Below are 22,385 nucleotides of genomic sequence, written 5' to 3' on the forward strand. Positions count from 1 at the left end.
AAAGGCTACAAACGTTACAAAAAAATAAAAAATTAGAGAGTCATGGTCAAAGATTCATTGTATTCCTTCACTTTCTTTTTTAGTTGTTTTTCCAAGAGTTAGTTTGACTAAGTTTTAAAAAATATATTAAATTATATTAGTTTCTTATTTTGAAAAAAAAAATATTTAAAAACTATATAAAAGGTAATACTATAAGTTGTAATTTTGTATTACAATTTTATAGAAGTATGAATAATAATATTGGTTGACCAAAATATTCTTTGAATGATTTATATGCCTTTTTAGTCTAATTCTATCATATTTTGGTTGGTAATTTGGAAAACTAAAAAATATCACATAATGAAAATAGAGTAACAAATATTACTTCCAAATGACACATAAGATTAAAAAAAAGAAGAAGAGAATGATGGACACATAAATTTATTTTAACAATTTCTAATGTGTTTGAATGTTAGAAATCAAGGAGGACTCAAATTTACCATTTTTTTAATAATGGCAAAGACTAAAAGTAGTATTATGTGTCGGCGAAATGGTATAATGAACCCTTCTATTTGTATGTATTTGTATTCTAAACTTTTCTACTTGATTATTTGTCAATTGAACCCTTAAATTCAATGTAACTCTATGTTTCAAGCCCTTCTGAGTATTGACCAAGCTTATGTGACAACTTAATTATTTAACACAAATGTGTGATGTCACGCATAGAAGAAGCGTAAAAGATCAAATTTTTAAACTAAAAATAATTAATTTCTTTTTAAAAATAGAATAAAAGATCAAAATAAGAAAATTAACTGTTTTTTTGCCAGTTCTTTTGTCTTATCACCACACCCATCCCCATTTCTTTTTTTCTTTCTACTCTCGAAACCCCATTTCTCTGCTTTATCCCCTTTCCGGCCCTTTTCAATTTCTTTTTTCTCTTCACATTTTCTTCCTCCGGGGAATAGAAACGAAATTGTATTGTTATTGTAGATTTATATTAATTTTCTTTTATTTTGGGGGTAATTTATAACTCATCTTGTGATAAAGATTCAACAATCATAAAATATGAAAAGTGATTGTTGAATGTCTTTGTAAAATTAGATGAAACATATTACATAAAATTGTGTAGAAATATTAGAGTATATTGTGTACTTTAATGGCTATTCGTTAATATCAATTGGGAAAAGAGACTTATGATGGTTCAAGTGGTAGATATAAATGTTGATAAAAGAAATACAATTAAAAGTTAGAAATGAAAGAAATTTGAAAAAAAAAGTGAATGATAATTATTAGTTATTTGGGAATGTAATGATACTAGTGCGAATGGAAGGTTGTGATGGTATCTCTAATGTAAAAAAATGGAGAGAGATGAAGAGATGGAGTAATGAACTGAAAAAGAAAGAAAAAATAGATTATTTTAAGAAAAATAATAATAAGGGATGTGTCATTTTTTTAATAAACAAATTTACCACTAGTCAGAGCGTCTAGCGATTTTTTTTTTTTTGAAAATAAAAAGATATCAATAGAGATAAGTACAAGCAAGGGGGACTAGACCTTATCTTACTATTCGTAATGAGATAACAAGTCTCTACAAATTAACAAGCATGGAGAAAATAAGAACTAGAAAAACTAGGTATTCTATGATCATCATCGAGTTTATAATCCTCACTGATGATATTACAAATTGTTAGAACAAATGAACAAGAATGATAAAAATTATAAGGAATACAAAATAAAACTTGCTTGGCTTAGAGGCACGTTAATACGTTTCTTGAAGATAGTTAGAGTCTCTCCCACGAGCAATCGGAAGAATAAATAACAACTCTATCTTCGGGATTCAACTAAGCCACAAAACAAGTAGCATTCAAGAATGTTGCTCTTCTATTCTTGAATTGGTGATTTCACCTTTTGATCAATGTCTCACAAGTGTTTTCAAGGGAATGTACTTTTGTTTGAATGCTTCTCTTTTTCAACCAAAGGAAACTCAATTTATAGGATAAAAAGTTTTGCAAGAAAAAGATTTTTAATTAATAGAATTTATTAGGTTCATGAATTGGAAACAAAAAATTTGTCTTTCAAAAATTCATAACGTAGAATTAAAAAAAACTTATTGCAAAAGTTTATAACAAAGAATAAAAATCAATGAATGTTACAACTCACATTCATGAATTCGTTATTTCAAAACGGAGGAATTTGTTTCAAAATTAATTGAAACACTAACTCTTACAATCCCCCACTTGTTTCAAGAAATTTTATCTTTAAAAAATCCAAAAAATATTTTGAGACATTAATCTAGCAACATGCATCAATAATGGTGTCTTTTGGACTTGAACCATTAGCTAGTGAAGGTTTTTCTAAATCATTGACTACTTAGTGAACAAATCTTGAACTTAGTGCATCATTGAATGAAGTTAGAAAAATACGCCATGCATATCACTATGTTCCGGTGAAAATCGAAATCCTTTGACACCTTATGGCCATTTGTCCTAAGTTCTTTTTAGCCAAGTGCTTTAAGATTTTTTCTGTTAAAATCTTATTGAAGCGGCCTCCACTTCGCACTTAGTGCGGTGAATTCATTAAGAGTAACTTTGCATACTCCGACCAAATAGTCTATGAACTTCATTAAGAGAAATTAATCTTATCCTCCTTTACACAAAGTATCGGTAAATCTATCAAGGGTATTCCTACACACTCCAATCGAAATCGATATATAGACTTATTAAGAGAATATAATCTCATCCTTCTCTTCAGCAGGAATATGGAGAAAAAATTTTTTATCAAGAGTTTTGTTACTAACTCCAACCGAGATCGGCCTTATAAATTTATGAAGAGAAAAGTATCTCAATCATGCACATCCACTTATTTCATTTTATTTTGAAAATGAGAATTTTATTGACACAATTGTAACTTTACTTGTTTTTCCCTTTGAACCCAAGATTACATCATTAGGTAGGGTTACCATAAAATACAATTAATTAAAACGGACTTTATTCCCATCCCATTACAAGTTTCCACCACTAAATCTTTGCCTAATCCTTTAGACAAAGGAACCGCTAAATTAAATCTGAACTTCACATACTGAAGTGATATCACGCCTTCCTCCAATAATCTCCTGACATGATTATGTTTAAGACGAACTTGTCTCGACTTGCCATTACAGCAGTCACTTGAAGCCCGAAATATAGCAGCTTGATTATCACAATAGATAGTTAAAGGTGGTATTGGCTTACTCCATAAAGGAATATCTATCATCATTGATCGCAACCAATCAACTTCTTCTCTAACAGAAGACATAGCTATAAATTTTGACTCCATGGTTGAATGAGTAATACATGTTTGCTTCTTTGATTTCCAAGAGATCGCTGCTCCAGCCAAAGTGAAAATCCAAACAGTAATAGATTTAGAGTCATTCGGATCAGAATTCCAAGTAGCATCACTATAGCCTTCAAGAACAATGGGAAATGTAGAATAATGCAGACCAACATTAATTGTACCCTTCAAGTATCTTAAAACACGAATTAAGGCATTCCAATGTTCAACTCTGGGATTACTAGTAAACTTGCTCAAAGTTCCTACTGTGTAACAAATATCCGTCCTGGTAAAATGCATGGCATACATAAGACTCCCAACAATATGAGAATATGTCAGCTGGTCGAGAACATCACTAGAGTTCCGCATTAGTTTGATGCTAGGATCAAATGGTGTAGGAGCAGGTTTGTCATCAAAGTGGCCAAACCTCTTTAGAACTTTCTCAATATAACTTGATTGAGTAAGAGTCAAGCCATTCGTTGATCTTATAATTTTAATACCCAGAATTACATTAGCTTCTCCAAGATCTTTCATTTCAAATTGAGAAGCTAGAAAATTTTTTGTTTCTTTGACTCTTTCAATATCAGTTCCAAAGATCAACATTTCATCTACATAAAGACATATTATAACACCAGATTTTTCTTGAAATTTTGCTAAATATACAAATATCACCACCATTGATTGAGTAGCCATTAGAAAGAATTACTCTTCTAAATTTCTCATTCCATTGTTTTGGAGCTTGTTTTAATCTATAAAGAGATTTAAGAAGCTTACAAACTTTGTGTTCTTGACCAGGAACGACAAATCCTTCTGGTTGTTTCATGTAAACCTCTTCATCTAGATCTCCATTCAGAAATGCAGTCTTCACACCCATTTGCTGTATTACCAGGCTATGAATTGCGGCTAAAGCAATCAAGAGTCGAATAGAAGTCATTCGAGCTACAGGTGCAAATGTATCAAAATAATCAATATCTTTTAATTGAGTAAAACCTTTTGCCACCAAACGAGCTTTGTACTTATCTAAGGTTCCATCAGATTTTAATTTCTTTCTTGTTGAATGTCTTGAATCGGACCCTCTACAAACAGAAAGGACGGGGGTCTCGCTGCCCGGTCAGCGAGTCGGGGGGTCCAGGGGGGCGACGCGCCCCCTGGCCTGGGGGTCCGCCCCCGGCCCGACGGTATACAATGTTGTTGTATTGGGCCCTTAATTTTCTGTTGATTCTGTATGTTGGGCCCAAGCCTGTTAGGGCGTAGCTTAGCACTATATATAGACGCTATGGGAAACCCTATTCTGTAATTCTGTTTTTGCCTCTCCATAATAAAACTGCTCCCTCTCTTCCCGTGGACGTAGCCAATTTATTGGTGAACCACGTAAATCTGTTGTCTTGTTTTTCGCATTTATATTTTCTCGTATTATCTCAAATTCCGCACAACATTTCTAAAGATCCATCTACAACCAATAGACTTACATCCAGGAGGGAGGTTTTATAAAATCCATGTATTGTTTGACATAATGGAGTGCATTTCATCATCAATAGCTTCACGCCAGAAAGGAGCATCATGTGAAGCCATTGCTTCAGCATAACTTTCAGGATCCCTTTCAACTAAATAGATTTGAAAATTTGGTCTAAAGTCTATTGGTTTGGCTGATCTTGCACTACGTCTTGGTTGACTTTCTTCCAAAGGTTCAACTATTTTTCTTTTAAGAGTAAATATAGAAGAACTTGTATTTTGTTCCAAAGACTCTTTTTTCTTAGAAAATATATGCTCAAAAAAGTTAGCATGCAACGATTCAATAATTGTGTGAGGGCTTGGAGTCTCAAGATTCAAAAATCTATAAGCCTTACTGGTTTGTGAATAACCAATAAATACACAATCTACTCCTCTATATCCAATCTTAGTCAATTGTTGATCTGGTAATCTAACATGAGCCAAACAACCCCATACTTTAAAATAATTTATATTTGGATTTCGATTCTTCCAAAGTTCATATGGAGATGAATCATGTTTCTTGGAATGAATTCGATTCAAAATATGACATGCAGAAAATAAGGCTTCAGTTCACAAATTTTCAGTGATACCAGATCCATAAAGCATAGAGTTAACCATTTCAATGAGAGTTCTATTTTTTCTTTCTGCTACACCATTTTGTTGTGGTGTATAAGACATAGTCAATTGTTTCTCAATGCCTTCTTTTTTCACAAAAATCAATAAAATTTGATTTTAAATATTCTCCACCTCTATCAGATCTAATTGATTTAATCTTCAAACTCAATTTATTTTCAACTTCTGCTTTATATGTTTTAAAAGTCTCAAATGCCTCATCTTTTGTTTTTAATGGAAAGACATATGTATACCTTGAGTAATCGTCAATGAAAGTGATAAAATATCTCTTTCCATGACGTGATAAACAATCCATCTCACAAATATCAGTGTGAATTAATTCCAAAAGTGTGGATATCCTTTCAACAGACTTAAAAGGTTCTTTGTTATTTTCCATTTACTACAAGTAATACACTTAGCAACGTGATCCTTTCCACAGTCTTTAATTAATCGATTTTTCATCATAAGTTGAATGGATCTAAAATTCACATGACCAAGACGTTCATGCCATAAATCTAAAGACTCCACAATATAAGCAGAAATATTTTTATTTTCAATATTGAGTTTGAACATGCCATTTGTAGCATAACCTTTTCCAATAAACATGCCTTGTTTAGACAAAATAAATTTATCTGCCTCAAAAATCATTTTAAAATCATGCTTTGAAAGAAGCGTACCTGACACCAAGTTCTTTCGAATATCAAGAACATGCAATACGTCTATCAATGTGATCATCTTTCCGGAAGTGAATTTTAGTTCAACAGTTCCCTTTCCCACAACCTTAGCAGAGGATGAGTTTCCCATATGCAAAATTTTATCGCCCCCCACTAATTCATATGTTGTGAAAGAATTTCGACTACCTAATATATGACGAGTTGCACCAGTGTCTATCCATCATTCCACTTGATCTCCCGCTACAAATGCTTCCGTGACCATTGCCACCAGTTCATTTTTTATATTGTTATTTGCCTTTTCTTTCTTCTTTTCAGCTTTAAGAATTTTATAATCTTGTGCATAATGACCAATTTTATGACAATGATAACATTCAATCGACTTAGAATTAGAATTAATACGCTTGAAATTTTTACTCTTCTTTGCCTTCAAAAATTTATTATTGCCAGGTTCCTTCTTGATCTTTTCTTCAACAACATGAGCTTTCATGATGAGCTCCCTCAAGATGTTATTGTCGCGGTATCGTGTCTCTTGTTCAATTTGCTAGTGTTGCAATAATTGTTCAAGAGTCAAATCTTCCTTCTTGTGTAAGAGTTTGCTTCTGTACTCTTTCCAAGATGGAGGAAGTTTTGAGACAATCCCACCAACATGAAAGTTTTCATCAAGAGCAATTCCATTTATAACAATTTTATTAGCTATAAGTTGAAATTCTTGTACTTGTTCAGTGATTGACTTGTCATCAACCATTTTAAACTCCATATAATTTGAAACAAGAAATTTCTTTGAACTCGCCTCTTCTGCTAAATGAATAGCTTTAAGAGTATCCCAAATCTCCTTAGAAAATTTACACTTAATATAATATTGATCATAATATTGGACATTCCTCCAAGAATATAATTCTTGCATAAGTAATCATCATCTTGCCATTTGGCAATTTGTTCTTTAATTAAAGTAGCATCGTCCGTTGCTACCTCAGAACTAGGAGCCTCAGGACAAGGCATCTCAAGAGCATACGCTAACTTTAATCATCTTAAAAAGAATTTCATCTTTCCACGCCATCTAGAAAAGTCTTTTCCATCAAATATTTCAAAATTAGAATTAGGCAAAGAAGGAACATTGTTCGTTATTGATGTGAATGCCATAGAGACAACTATCTTCAAATTGTTAGAACAAATGAACAAGAATGATAAAAATTATAAGGAATACAAAATAAAACTTGCTTGGCTTAGAGGCACGTTAATACGTTTCTTGAAGATAGTTGGAGTCTCTCTCACGAGCAATCGGAAGAATAAATAACAACTCTATCTTCGGGATTCAACTAAGCCACAAAACAAGTGGCATTCAAAAATGTTGCTCTTCTATTCTTGAATTGGTGATTTCACTTTTTGATCAATGTCTCACAAGTGTTTTTAAGGGAATGTACTTTTGTTTGAATGCTTCTCTTTTTCAACCAAAGGAAACTCAATTTATAGGATAAAAAGTTTTGCAAGAAAAAGATTTTTAATTAATAGAATTTATTAGGTTCATGAATTGGAAACAAAAAATTTGTCTTTCAAAAACCCATAACGTAGAATTAAAAAAAAACTTATTGCAAAAGTTTATAACAAAGAATAAAAATGAGGATTCTTAAGGAATGCAAGAATATAAAAGCCAGGGAGAAAGATGTGTTGTCCAACTAAAACTTCATCTGATATATGTATTGAACTAAAAAAGTATATTCTTCTTATCTTCTTCTCCAAATTTGTCTAAAAATGATTGATAGTTCATCTTTTCTTGTTGGATTTGTTGGATCTTGATAAAGTTATTGTCACTGTCATATGATTTTTCTTTGTCAGTCGTATCGGAGGTGCCTTGGAACAAATTCCTTACTCAACTTACCATCGCAACAATGTTGTCTTCCATATGTCTTATTTTTGCATTTGGTGCTTCTACTTCTTTGTTGTCTAGGTGAAAGATCCTCATCCTTAGCCACCTTATCAAAGCATATATCCAACATATCATGTTCATCATCCCCATCAGATGTGCCACAGCCTAAGTCAGGAAGGAAATCCCTATTATCCAACTTAACTTTTGTAGCACTTAGATTAGATGAAGTATCTAAGAATGCTGTTATGCTGAATTCGAGATAATACGAGAAAATATAAATGCGAAATCAAAACAACAGATTTACGTGGTTCACCAATAAATTAGCTACGTCCACGGGAAGAGGGGGAGCAGTTTTATTATGGAGAGGCAAAAACAGAATTACAGAATAAGGTTTGCTATAGCGCTAAGCTACGCCATATAGAATTACAGAATAGGATTTACAGAATTACGTCCTTTTCGGTTGTAACGGATTCGATTCAAGGCATTCAACAACTGCCATAGATGCATTTGTCTTACTTGTAGGCATAAATTCGAGTGATTGAGGGCTTAACTTACTCCTACTAGAGTATGATTCTCTACCTCAACTAAATCTTCCCATCTTGAAGCACTCGTTTTCCCTTAGTTTCATTTAAATCGGTTGTAGCCATCTCTTAATTCAAAATAAACACGATAGATGCATTTGGATTGATTTCTTTGCCACTTATCTTCTCCTTTTCATGTGTCACAAGAGTTTGTTGATCATCATGGCAGCGTTCTTTCAAACTTCTCCATTCGCTCAATCGACTTTTCTGAGTCTAAACTACTCATAGATTCAATAGATAATTTAGTCGTACCATGTAGCCCTTCATATTCTTCAAAATTCTTATCAAGCTCAATGTATATATAATTAATGCATTAATTATTATTTTTGTAATATGACTCAATTTTAAATACACTCTCTATATTTCAAATTTAAACATTTACACTTGTGTACTACAAGAAATATACAGTTACACCTCCAACTAATAAGTTTATCTATAACTAATTATATTAAAATATAATTATTAAATAATAAACTAAAAATATATATATAAAAAAATGTTTTTTGTGACATTATTCTTACAAAAGTAATTAGGGTCGATACTTATAAGTAATAAAAATTTTATGATTTCTGTTATGTTTTGATGTTTACCAAATATAAAGTGTTTTGAGTTCTGCTTGACTTTATTGAAATATTTTCATATTATACTTATAAAATTATTGAAATATGTATTTTAAATTTATTTGAACGCAACTTCATAAACTTATTTAGTTAGAACTCATATTAATAATAATAAATAAGTAATAGTTCACATATTATCAACATAATATCACGGTGCAAAACTATCACATTTTTAATATGATTGTTGTTAAATAGGATCGACACTGATGAAATATATGATTTTTATAATATTGTGATATTTATCATCTCTAAAGTGTTTCGAGTTTTGATTGTCATTATTAGTAGAGTTATGTTAAAATATTCAAATAAATAGCCTAATTTATTTAAACATAATAATTTATAAAATTATATACTTTTCATATTAATAACAAATATGAGTAATGATTTATAAATTATCAAATTGACGTAATATAGGGCAGATACAAGATTATAATTAACATTAACACGTTACTCTCAAGGATTCTCAGTAATATGCAATATTAGTAAAATAAATATGGATTCTGAAATTTACAATTGAATGATAATGATTAATACGATTCTTCACTAATTAATTAAATGTTTATACATCGTGCGTGCTTTTCTTTTAGAAAAATAATAATATAATTTTGGGACTTAGATATTTTAAATAACTATTAATAATGCAATTTCGTAGTGATGTCTTGAATTAAGAAAGTTTTTCTTTTATTATATAATTGTCTTAATATCAAGGTTGACTACTCTCTTTTTAATATAATACAAACATTAATATATATATATATATATATATATATATATATATATATATATAAAGAGAGAGAGAGAGACAAAGAATAATCAAATAAGATATAGAATATTTTTTACATTGATCTTCATAATAATAATTGTGTAGATTATGTTGAATTATTATTAGGAGAAAAAGATTTGATACACTCCTTAATTTTGTGATATAGAGATAATATATATTCCGTAAAGAAAAGGTTACATATACATTTATTGTTACATGAGCAAATTAAATAACTCATATATCCTCTTTTGACTAACGAAAGTTAAATTTTAGATTTTTAATTTATTTATTTTAGTTATTTAACCAAATAATATTTTTGAGCTTTTTAATTCAACGGTTAATTTGGGTCTTAATTATCTCCCTTATGAATATATTTTTTTAATCATTATTTGAATATGTTGTTCATGTTTAATTTTTCGTATTGTAGAAAACATGAAAACTAAAAAGAAATTTTTAAAAAATGGTGAACAAAATTAAAAAAAAACAAACTAACTAAAATTAATCATTTTTTGCGGTTATATTGAATTTTATTTTGTAGTTGTAAAAATGTTGATGCATCTATAATAGACTTTGCAAGAAGATCAGTGAAAAATTAAATTTGATCATCAATATAGTATATCAAAATTAGTCATGGAATTAAAGAAGATAAAAAATAAAAATAAAAAGACAAAAATTCTTGTGTGAAGAAGATCAAACATAACTCAAAATATTTCGAAAAGTGTCAAATATACCTTATATATTTTTATTTTGTTAAAATAAATTAATAAGTTTTTCACTTCTATTAGCGAAAAATGATCTTTGCTCTTCAAACATACCTTCTATAATTTTTATTTTATCAAAAACTAATTTTGAATCAATTTTTTGACTTCCTTCAGATAAAAAATATTTAACAATATCAAAGTTATATATGTACCAATTGAAATAGATGTGAGCCACTTTCTTTTAACAAAAAATATATTATCTCTAAATCACAAAGTTGAGAAATATAATTTATTATTTTTATTATTATTATGATTTATTATTATTATTATTATTAGTATTATATAAATGACCAATGTATATGACACTTTTGATTAATAATTTTACTTGTTAAGTTATTTTATGAATTTTTAATTTGAATTGTGTGCGAGATAAATTTATTTTAGATTTAATATTATTAGTATTTATCTTGTCATTTAAATTTTTTAAATTTTATTTCTTAATTGTAAATTTTAAATTTGTGTTCTTTAAAATTTATATTGGAAAGTAGAGGGAAGAAAAAAAATTATTACGGCTATCATTTTGTAGTATTTTTAAAAGAAATTGAAAGTAACACGTAATTAAGAAATTATGAGAGAACAAGTTTAATTCCCATGCATTGGGAGACTTTTTATGTATTAAAAAATAATTAATAAATTTATATTGAAATAAGAGTAAAAATGTCAAAAAGTAAAGATTTTTTCTAAAATTAAATGCAAATATTTTGTTAGTTTCAAGGTGTAAAATTTTGGTATTGCCTCTATTGTGATGACCTATAGAAATACATACTAAAAACTAACCATACACTCTTTTTGACTCAAACACAATATGATAACATTATATTTTGGATTCCTTTGATGCAAACTTAAATATTTTCTTTTCCAATAAACATATCCTGACCTCTAACTTTAACAACATATTTTTACAAAACTTTTATCCGAGCACAAGCAATGAAATTGCAGATAGTCAAGTAAATTCAATCCATAAAAGCTCGAATATAATAATAGTATCAAAATTATGACAAATTGAATTATTATATAAAAAATAATTTAAAAGTGAAAGTTTTTATCGCAATATAAAAGAAAATTTGATCTTAAAATCATGGCACGATCAAATTATTATATCAAAATCGAAATTTTTTGATATTACAAAATAGAAAATTGGAAAAGGTGAATGGTGGACCAAAAATGCATTATTTTTATTCTATGAATCTTATTCTATTCTTTTCCTATCGTTATCTTCATAATAACAACGACACCAACCGTTAGACAAAAATAACTACGTGTTGGGTTTAACTTATAGTATAAGGAATTAATTTGATTTCTTTTTCCTTTTTCTATCAATAAAAGCATTCTTTATTTTAATTTGTTTATTTGACATTGATTTGGTATACAGTTTAAGAATTTCAATTTTGTTGTCTTAAATAAAAGATACGTAAAATGTATCAAATGTCTTCTAATATTGTGATTTTAAATATGTTAAGTAAGAAATCAGAATCAAAGAATTATAAAAAAAATATTTTTCTTTGAAACTAACTGGAAAAGAAAAGTAAGATCAATAAATTGAAATCGAAGAATTATTTAGTGTTTAGAATTTAAAGTCGTTAGGTTTCATATCAACAGCTGAATTTAACCCCCACCAAATCCCTTTTTTTTTTTTGCTTTGTTAGGCCATTTTCCTTTGGAATTTTAGTTACCATATTCCTTTGCTTTTTTTGTTCTTAAGAATATTTTATTATTAAGAGCATTTATTAATAATTTGAGTACTTCAAGCAATCTAGGATTTTTAAAAAAAAGCCTTTCAATGCACTAAAACTTTTTGTTATGTGCTGAGTTCAAAGAAAAGTTGAATCATATAGATCTATTATACGCAGAGTTCTCCCATATTTCTGCAAGAAGTTGTTTCCGCAAATTAAAGCTTCAAAATATAATTTGAAGCTAAATGGTTAGATTCAACTAATTCCTAATTAAGGTCCTTAATTATGTTCACTTATGTAATTAGATTAGTGCTAATAAATTCATAGTGAACACTTGGGGATAGTTTCATTAGCTAGATTTTGGATAATTAAGGGTAGTATATATCCTTTAATGATTGTTTAAGCTAAATTTATGCAAAATACTCCAATTCATTTAGATTTTGTTCCTATTTTTTAAAAGCAAATATTACCTTTGTAAAAGTACTCTTCAAGACAACATTAAACTTACTCTAATATTTGCTCATATATTATCCTACCTTACAAGAAAATAATTAAATATTATCAGTTAACGTTTGCGATTAGTATTTATAATATTTCAGATGATGATTTCACATTTTTTTTCATAAGATTTTTCAATTAACTTAAAAGAAAATATTTATACTATGATCTAAATTGTTCATAAGTTGCACGAGAAATAAAAAAGGGCAAATCTAAATATGAAATATCTATCAATATTTGGTACTGAACATCTATGTTTTTCAGACTCTTTAAAATTATTTTGACACCCTTATCGGATCCTTAAAAATACACTACTTTTAAATTATTTGACACGCATTTAATAACATTTTAATAAGAATCTGAGCAACATAGATTACGAGAAAATGGAAGGTTAGAGTTGTAACGTCAACTTTAGGTATATATATTGTGTGGTGAAAGTTGAAATGTCGTTACATTTTGTTGGTGTGTCCTTTCACTTTTAATTTTTTTCGAATAAATAATATACTTCTTCTTTATTGTTACTTACTCTTCTTCTTCATTACTCAAAAAAGACTTTTATTATTACATTTTATATAGACACACATTGAAATTTGAAACAACATAGAAAAAATAAAAAAAAAATTGTGTGTGAAAAAAAAGTGTTTCAATTTCATTATCAATGGCTTCAAAGTTGTTGATGATAATTGTCTTTGTTTTCGATTTAATTGCTTTTGCTTTGGCTATTGCTGCTGAACAGAGACGGAGCACTGTATGTATCTATTATTTTTTTGCTTCATTTTTATATTATTCGTATTTTTGTCTGTTTTAGATGAGAGGCGGATTCAGAATTTGAAATTTATGAGTTCGATAAAACTCCTCTCCTTGTTTTGATGCATTAAGATCACATAACATAAAAATTACTTGTGGTTTTGGTCTTTAATTTGTTCGATTCTCGAAAAGAATGATCTTGTTAGAGAGCTTTGTTTTGTCGTGAGGTAAAATTATAATTTGAAATTTATGAGTTTGGAACTAATGATTGAATTCGTAGCTTATTTTAGTTATTACTGAATTCACAATTACATATTTGATGAATTTTTTAATAGAAAAAAAAGAAAAATATATCCGAATTATCGTAAATGATATACAGATATCCACCGTCATACTTTTGGGACATTGGTACTCCTACCGTCCAAAAACTATTTCATATATACTCTTTATACTAATAGACATACACATGCCATAATCTTATTCACCGACTCGATATGTATAAAATATCAAATCGACACATAAGATTGCACCACATGTCCCTATTTAGTCTTCCGTTAGAGTGAATGACATGTATGCTCTAGTTTTTGAATGTCAGGGCACCAATGTTCCAAAAGTATAATGAATGGTATCTGCATACCATCTATGATAGTTCAGGGTATATTTATCCTTTTTTCCTCTTTAATATATGTTCCAAGCAAAATTTCATTGACTTCGCTCTGTTTATTACTACAAAAATATCTATTATTATGCCTACTCTTAGCATTTATTTGAATAGCAACCTCTATGATCAATATATGTTATTTCGAAAGTGATATTTCTTTAATTGTGATCGTTTCACACACTTTGTTTTATATTCAAAGTTTACTAGTACATGTACTACATTTTGATCTAACAACTCGTCGTTTCATTGATCAATAGGCCACAATTCAAACGGATAATGAACAAGTGTATAGTTATTGTGTCTATGACTCCGATATTTCAACTGGATTTGGCGTTGGCGCCTTCTTATTTCTCATGGCCGGACAAATCCTTATAATGGTGGCGAGTCGTTGCTTCTGTTTTGGAAAACCTTTGAGCCCCGGTGGTTCAAGGGGCTGTGCTGTTCTGTTATTCGTCATGTGTTGGTATTTGACTTACCACAATATAATTTTTTTCAGACTCAATATAATGTGATAATAATTAAGTTGTTAACCTATGTTTTAGGGTTACATTTTTCATCGCGGAGGTGTGTTTGTTGGCTGGTTCAGTTAGGAACGCGTATCATACCAAGTATAGATCATCGCTCTTGTTTAATGATCGACCTGTATCTTGTGAGACTGTGAGAAAAGGCGTTTTTGCTGCTGGAGCCGCGTTTATTTTCTTCACTAGCATAATCAATAAGTTTTACTTTATCAGTTACTCCAACGCTAAGAGTGGAGCTGGACCATATGGTGGAGAAGCTGGTGTGGGAATGGCAGCCTACAAATGAATATGATCAATCATGAAGTTCTATATGTATAATAATTTTTCAGTTTTTAGTTGTACTTGACTTCATAATTTGGTACTTTTTTTTTTTTGGAGAATGTTTTTGTTACTATAGGTGTTTGATTCTTTTATGTTTGTGCCAAAATGATTTTAGTCCTTTGCAAAATCCTTTTTTAATTTTTGGAATTGTCGTTTATAAGATGTATTTTTGAAAAGAGAGTCCTTCGCAAATTGTTTTGAATAGGTAAATCAATCATTTGTTCGTGGCAAGCAGGAAGAGAGTAGTAACATTTATGAAGTAGTAGAAGGCCACCTCCTCTACCTCTATGAAAAACCCTAGGAAATCTCTTTTTTAGAGAGTCGATGCTTTAAGACGGACTCTGATAGCAGTTATCACTACTCACGTTAAATATGGGAAAGAGTACCTTTATAAAATAAAGAATCGCTACCATAGGATTTATGACAAGATTTGACGGATAAAATCATACTAAAAATGCGAGACTCCATCCAAATCTTTCAATTCAGGATGAGTCATTCTGTTGTATGAACACCCCCACTAAAATTTTACGTCATGTACGGGGTATAGAGAAGAGTCAAACCAGAAGGATCTATTATAGTAGAGTTCTCCTATATTTTTTCAAGAGGTTGTTTCAGCAGATTAAGCTTCAAAATGTAGTTGAAGCTAAATGGTTAGATTCAACTAATTACTAATTAAGGTCCTTAATTATGTTGACTTATATAATTAGATTATTAGTGCTAATAATAAATACATACTGAACACTTAGGGATAGTTTCATTAGCTAGCTTTTGGATAATTAAGGGTAGTATATTTTTATTCAATGAGTGTTTAAGCTAATTTATGCAAAATTATCTATTTATTTAGATTTTGTTCCTATTTTTAATTTTTTTTTTGCAAATATAACCTTTGTAAAATTACTCTTCCAGACAACATTAAACTTATGTCTAATATTTTGCTCATATATTATCCTACCTTACAAAGAAAATAATTAAATATTATCAGTTAACGTTCGTAACTAGTATTTATAATATTTAAAATCATGATTTCACTTTTTTTTTTCATAAGATTTTCAATTAACTTTAAAAAAGAACATTTATACTATGATATAAATTGTTCATAAGTTGCACGAGAAATAAAAAGAGGGTCATCTAAATATGAAATATCTATCAATATTTTATTTTAAGTTGCTCAAACTCTTTAAAATTATTTCTGCACTTATATCGAATTCTCTAAAAATACATTATTTTAAAAATATCTGACACGCGTCTAACACGCAGAAAGATTTATAACAAATTTTGACGGATCAAATCATTCTTAAAGACGTTCTGTTCTATGAACACCCCCAACAACAGAATAATTCACTTTCAAGATGTTGAAACCAGCAATGTAAACTGGAAGGTACCTCATTCCTCCATTAATGGAGGTTGAGTCCTTCAACAGTGAAACGAAATGAAGGAGAAGAAGGAATCTGATTTTGAATTAGAGTGCACAATCTCAAACAATGTATTACATGTGTATATATACACAATAATGATGAGCTAGCAGATTAACAAATCATCAATACAAAACATGTGACTATAACTAACTATAACTAACTACTTGAACCAACTATAACTAATTTCTTGAAAGATGAATAGTGCCAACTAACTAACTCCAACTAACTAACTAACTAATTGATAAGCTAGTTTTATTACCCCCCCCCCCTCAAGTTGGAAGTAATTTGCTTACAGACAACTTGGTTAACAAACCAGTATGCTTAACACCAGTCAATGCCTTAGTGAAAATATCAGCCAGCTGATCATCTGTCGAAACATATTGGAGTGTAATCAGTCCTTCTTGCAGCTTTGTCCTGACAAAATGACAATCGACCTCTATGTGCTTAGTTCGTTCATGAAATACTGGATTCTTAGCAATGTGTACTGCTGCTTGACTGTCACAAAATACATGTATAGGCAAAGGGATAGTCACTGAGAGTTCACCAAGTAGTCTTTCTAGCCACACCACTTCTCCTACTACTTGTCGTATGGCTCTGTATTCAGCTTCTGCTGATGATAATGACACTGTAGGTTGTTTCTTAGACTTCCAACTAATGGGGCTATCTCCCATAAGAACCAAATAACCACTCACTGATTTCCTTGAATCAGGACAAGAGGCCCAATCTGAGTCACAATAGGCACTAACAGTAAGATCAGGTCTATTGTTGATAAAAACTCCCAAGGTAGGATCATGCTGTAGATATCTAAGTACATGATAAGCTGCTTTTAGATGAGGTTCTCTAGGAGATTGCATGAATTGACTGAGATGCTGGACACTATATGCTATGTCCATTCTTGTGTTAGCAAGAAAGTTAAGCTTGCCTACTAATTTTCTGTAGTAGGTGGGATCTGGCAATAGTTTGCCTTCTGCAAGCCTCAGTTTTTCAGTGGAATCCAATGGTGAAATTGTAGACTTGTAGTTCATAGAATCAAATTCTTTCAAAAGATCAAGAGCAAACTTTCTTTGTGAAATAAGGACACCATCTGGCCTGTACAATATCTCTAGCCCAAGGAAATAATGCAATCTTCCTAAATCTTTTATTCTGAATTTCTCATGCAAGAAGAGCTTCAAAGATTCAATCTCCTTCATATCAGTACCAGTTAGGATAATGTCATCAACATATACAGCCACAAACACCAAGGAGTTACCATTTTTCTTGTAAAACAGTGAGTAATCACTTTCTGAATGAACATAACCTTTTGAGCAAAGACTATTAGCTAGTTTCTCATACCACTGTCTACTAGCTTGCTTCAAACCATACAAGGACTTCTTCAATTTGCAGACCATATCACTGCTGTCCACTACCAGTCCTGGGGGTAATGCCATATACACTTCTTCATTTAAATCACCATGTAGGAAAGCATTATTGACATCCAATTGATACAAGTTCCAGCCCTTCTTTACTGCTAAGGAGATTAGAGTTCTAACTGTAGTCATCTTTACCACAGGTGAAAAAGTTTCATTGTAGTCTATCCCAGCTTGTTGAGTGTATCCTTTTACCACCAATCTGGCTTTGAACCTTTCTATGCTCCCATCTGCCTTATGTTTAATCTTATACACCCATTTACATCCAACAACATTCTTGTCTTTTGGCAACTTAACCAGTTCCCAAGTATCATTAACATGCAATGCATCAAATTCTTGTTTCATTGCTGCTAGCCAGGCTGGATTTAAGCTTGCCTCTTCATAAGATGTGGGTTCAATATCATGTGAGACATTATGAATTAACTGCTGACTCTCACAACATAGTGTAGAGAAGCACATATGATTAGAATGAGTTGTGAGAGATGTGAGTGATTGTTGAGAATCAGCAATATTGTTTATAGGTGAAGTAGAATGTAACTTGGGTAATGAGTAGTTGTAATCTTTCAAGTAGCTTGGAGGATGACAGGATCTATTTGTCCTTCTTGGTGTAGGAACAAATATGTTTGGTCTAGTAGGTGCTGTGGTAAGTATATTTAGTCCAGTGGGAGGTGTTGTGGATTCAGTTGTAGGTGTATTTTCAGGCATGGATACTTGGTCACAAGTGACTTCATCCAGTGTGTGATCATCCAACATTTCATCATCAATAAAAGTGTTTGTTTTACTAGACATGCAAGGCAACTTATTTGAGTAAGGAACAAGACATTGTAGTACAGAATTAAAGTTAGAGCCAGCAGGAGCAATGACAAAAGGAAGAATAGTTTCATAGAAAAAGACATCTCTAGATACATGAATTCTCTTGGTAGCCAAATTTAAGACCTTGTATCCTTTTGTATTGAAAGGGTATCCAATGAAAATGTGAGGTACAGTTCTTGGTTCAAACTTTTCTTTATGAGTTTTCAAAGTGGTTGGAAAACAAAGGCATCCAAAATTTTTGAGATGAGAGTAAAAAGGTTTCTTCTGGTATAACAGCTCATATGGAGACTTCCCTTGAAGAAGTTTAGTAGGTAATCTATTAATCAAATAAGTGGCAGTTAGTACACATTCTCCCCAGTATCTCATAGGTAATTTTGATTGAAACAACAGTGCCCTTGCTGTCTCAAGAAGATACTTGTGTTTCCTTTCCACTACCCCATTTTGTTGTGGTGTGTAGGGACAAGATTTCTGGTGTATTATGCCCTTTTCTTGAAAAAAAGATGTTGCTTCATTATTAGAAAATTCTAAGCCATTATCAGACCTGATGGTCTTCAATCTGGTGTGGAATTGATTTTCTATTAAGGATACGAAGGCTTTTATAGTATGAAGAGCATTGCTCTTACACCTAATGAGCTGTGTCCAAGTAGCTCTACTGTAATCATCTACCATAGTCAAGAAGTAGTGATATCCATCATGTGTTGGTACATTATAAGGTCCCCACAAATCAACATGTAACAGCTCAAATATTGAACTAGTTCTAGTAGTACTTTCTGGAAATGGCATTCTAGTTTGTCTAGCCATTGGACAAATTGTGCAAGTGAAAGGTTGTTTGTTGGAAAACTTTAAAGGAATGGTAGATATGCTTTTCATTTTCACAAAAGGTACATGTCCTAATCTAGCATGCCATAAGAATTCATTGTCTTGACTGAAGGAAAAATGAGTAGCTGAGTTAGGAGTATGATCAGTAGAACAGGTTTCTTTATTGATTATATGAGGATGTTTTGTACTAGATGGTGATGGTGTTTTACAGTAGTTAAGAAGAGAAACAGATTGACATTTTTGATGAGAAACAATATCATCATTTACAGATGGAATGTGACACTTTGAACAAAAGAAATACAAACCATTCCTTGCCTTACCAAGTGCCAGAGGGCTCTTCAGAGAAGGGCCCTGCAGTAAACAAGAATCACTGTTAAAACTAACCATCCCTCTGAGTTGATTAGCCAAACAACAAACTGATATTAAGTTGAACTTGAAGCTAGGTATATACAACACTTTATACAGAATTAATGTTGGATTCAAACACACATCACCAAATTCAGTCACCTTGACTTTGTATCCATTTGGCAATGTGATTAAGAAGGGATAAGGTAGAGACTTAAGGTTTGTGAGATTGTGTTTTGTGTAGGTCATGTGGTGAGATGCCCCTGAATCAATGATCCAAGAGCCAGCAGTCAATTTTTCACATCTACATGACATATCACCTATCCTACTGATAGAGGAATGACAAGCAAATATACCTGCCAAGCTCGCAGCTACACTTGACACACAGTTTAAGTAATCAGATTCAGCTCCACCATGCATATTTCCAAGTAAGTTGAGTAACTGTTCATATTGACCTTTTGACAGGTTCACTGGCATTTGTTTTTCCTGCTCAAAGTTTTCTTCACATTTGTTGCCATCACCTTCAGAAGTATGTACATTTGCTGCTGATCCTTTGCCTCTTCCTCTTGGATTTCTTGTGTTGGATGGATAACCATGAAGTTTGAAACACCTATCTTTGACATGTTCAGTTCGTTTGCAATATTCACAAAACATATTTGATCTATTGCCAATGTTGGAGTTTCCTCTATAGGTATTGGTGTTGTTGAAATTGCCAGTGTTGTTATAGTTTCCATTTCCCCTACCTGTGTTTCCTCTATAAGAACCAGAGTTGGTTGCATTACTTTGAGGCAACATAGAAGCATTAAGTGAAGTAGATTCCAAAGCCATATGGTTTGGAGGCTTCATTTCTCTTTGCCTCTCTTCCTGTGACAAGATAGCAAATGCCTGTGCCATTGTGGGCAAAGTAGACATCATGAGAATGTTCCCTCGCACAGCAGTGTACATCTCATTCAGACCCATTAAGAAGTGTATAAGTCTTCTGTCCTGCTCAGTCTTATACAATTTTACCTTTCCTCCACAAGTACACACACAACTACACTGAGAATGGACATCAATTGCACTCATTTCCTCCCATAACTTCTTCATTTTTGTATAGTAACCAGTAATGTCTAAAGTGCCTTGTACCAAGTCATTTATTTCCTTCTGCAATTGGTACAGTTTGCATCCATTAGTCTGATCATATCTATCTTCCAATTCCTCCCATAATTCCTTAGCATTGTTAACATATTGAAGGCTATCTCGCAGGTCTGAGGAGAGGGAATTCAGAATCCAAGATGTCACCATGTCATCACATCTCTCCCACTGCATGAATGATGGATCTGTAAGGCTTGGTTTCACAATCTTACCATTGAAGAATCCAGTTTTGTTCTTAACGGATAATGCCCTAAGAACTGCTCGTCTCCACGATCTATAACTAGTTCCATCAAACACCACAGGAAGCAATGTAGACGCAGCATTTTCAGATGGATGTAGATAGAATGGGCTATTGAAATCTGGTCGTTTTAGGGAGTTATTGGCATTCACATCAGCTGAAGCATCACCCATGGAGAATGGATTGATATCAGCAAATGAAAAAAAAAACTCTATGAATCAGCAACAAGTGATCAGCCAAACCAAAGAGAAACAGAGAGAAAAAAAAACCAGATCAAGGATCTACTTGAATAGAGGAGATTACTAAATCGATCAACAATCAGATCAAGAGATCTAGTGTGAGGAACCTCGCTCTGATACCATGTTGAAACCAGCAATGTAAACTGGAAGGTACCTCATTCCTCCATTAATGGAGGTTGAGTCCTTCAACAGTGAAACGAAATGAAGGAGAAGAAGGAATCTGATTTTGAATTAGAGTGCACAATCTCAAACAATGTATTACATGTGTATATATACACAATAATGATGAGCTAGCAGATTAACAAATCATCAATACAAAACATGTGACTATAACTAACTATAACTAACTACTTGAACCAACTATAACTAATTTCTTGAAAGATGAATAGTGCCAACTAACTAACTCCAACTAACTAACTAACTAATTGATAAGCTAGTTTTATTACAAGAAATTAGATATTCTTTTTTAAAAATATAAATAAATAATAAAAGACAAACAAATTAAATAGAAAAAGTGTCATTAATTCCTGACCAATCGTGTTCTTGTAGTAATGTAGACGTTAGTTGAATGGATTTTGTCAATATGTAAATTCACATAAATCTATATAATAATTTATAATGTCAATTGACAATTGACATAGTACTCTGGCGTCATTTGGAAAGAAAAACTGTATTACTATTCTAAGCATGCTTCGATACATCGTTTAGCTACAAAATTTATCTATCGTTAATTATATATATATAATCTTAAAAAGTACTATAGATAGGTGGGATGGGATCAGGAGCAGGGGTGGAGCGTGGAGGGTATTAGGGGTTCGATCATACAGAAGATACAATGAGTTTAAAATGTCACTTGTAAAGTTTATTTTATTTTTCTTTTTCTTAAAGAAATTTGATTTCT

General features: G+C 31.2%; 1 protein-coding gene across 1 annotated transcript; it reads left to right on the plus strand.

Moving 5' to 3' along the window:
• The first annotated feature begins 13,273 nt into the window (after window positions 1-13,273).
• Window positions 13,274-15,251, plus strand: LOC101247189 (uncharacterized). The gene is made up of 3 exons (XM_004251801.5): window positions 13,274-13,573; window positions 14,491-14,696; window positions 14,776-15,251. The coding sequence occupies exons 1-3, from the start codon at window positions 13,484-13,486 to the stop codon at window positions 15,038-15,040; spliced, it is 561 nt and encodes a 186-aa protein (XP_004251849.1). The 5' UTR covers window positions 13,274-13,483; the 3' UTR covers window positions 15,041-15,251.
• The last annotated feature ends 7,134 nt before the right edge of the window (window positions 15,252-22,385 follow it).

The sequence above is a fragment of the Solanum lycopersicum genome, chromosome 12 (genome assembly GCF_036512215.1).
Source record: "Solanum lycopersicum chromosome 12, SLM_r2.1".
Classification (NCBI taxonomy): domain Eukaryota; kingdom Viridiplantae; phylum Streptophyta; class Magnoliopsida; order Solanales; family Solanaceae; genus Solanum; species Solanum lycopersicum.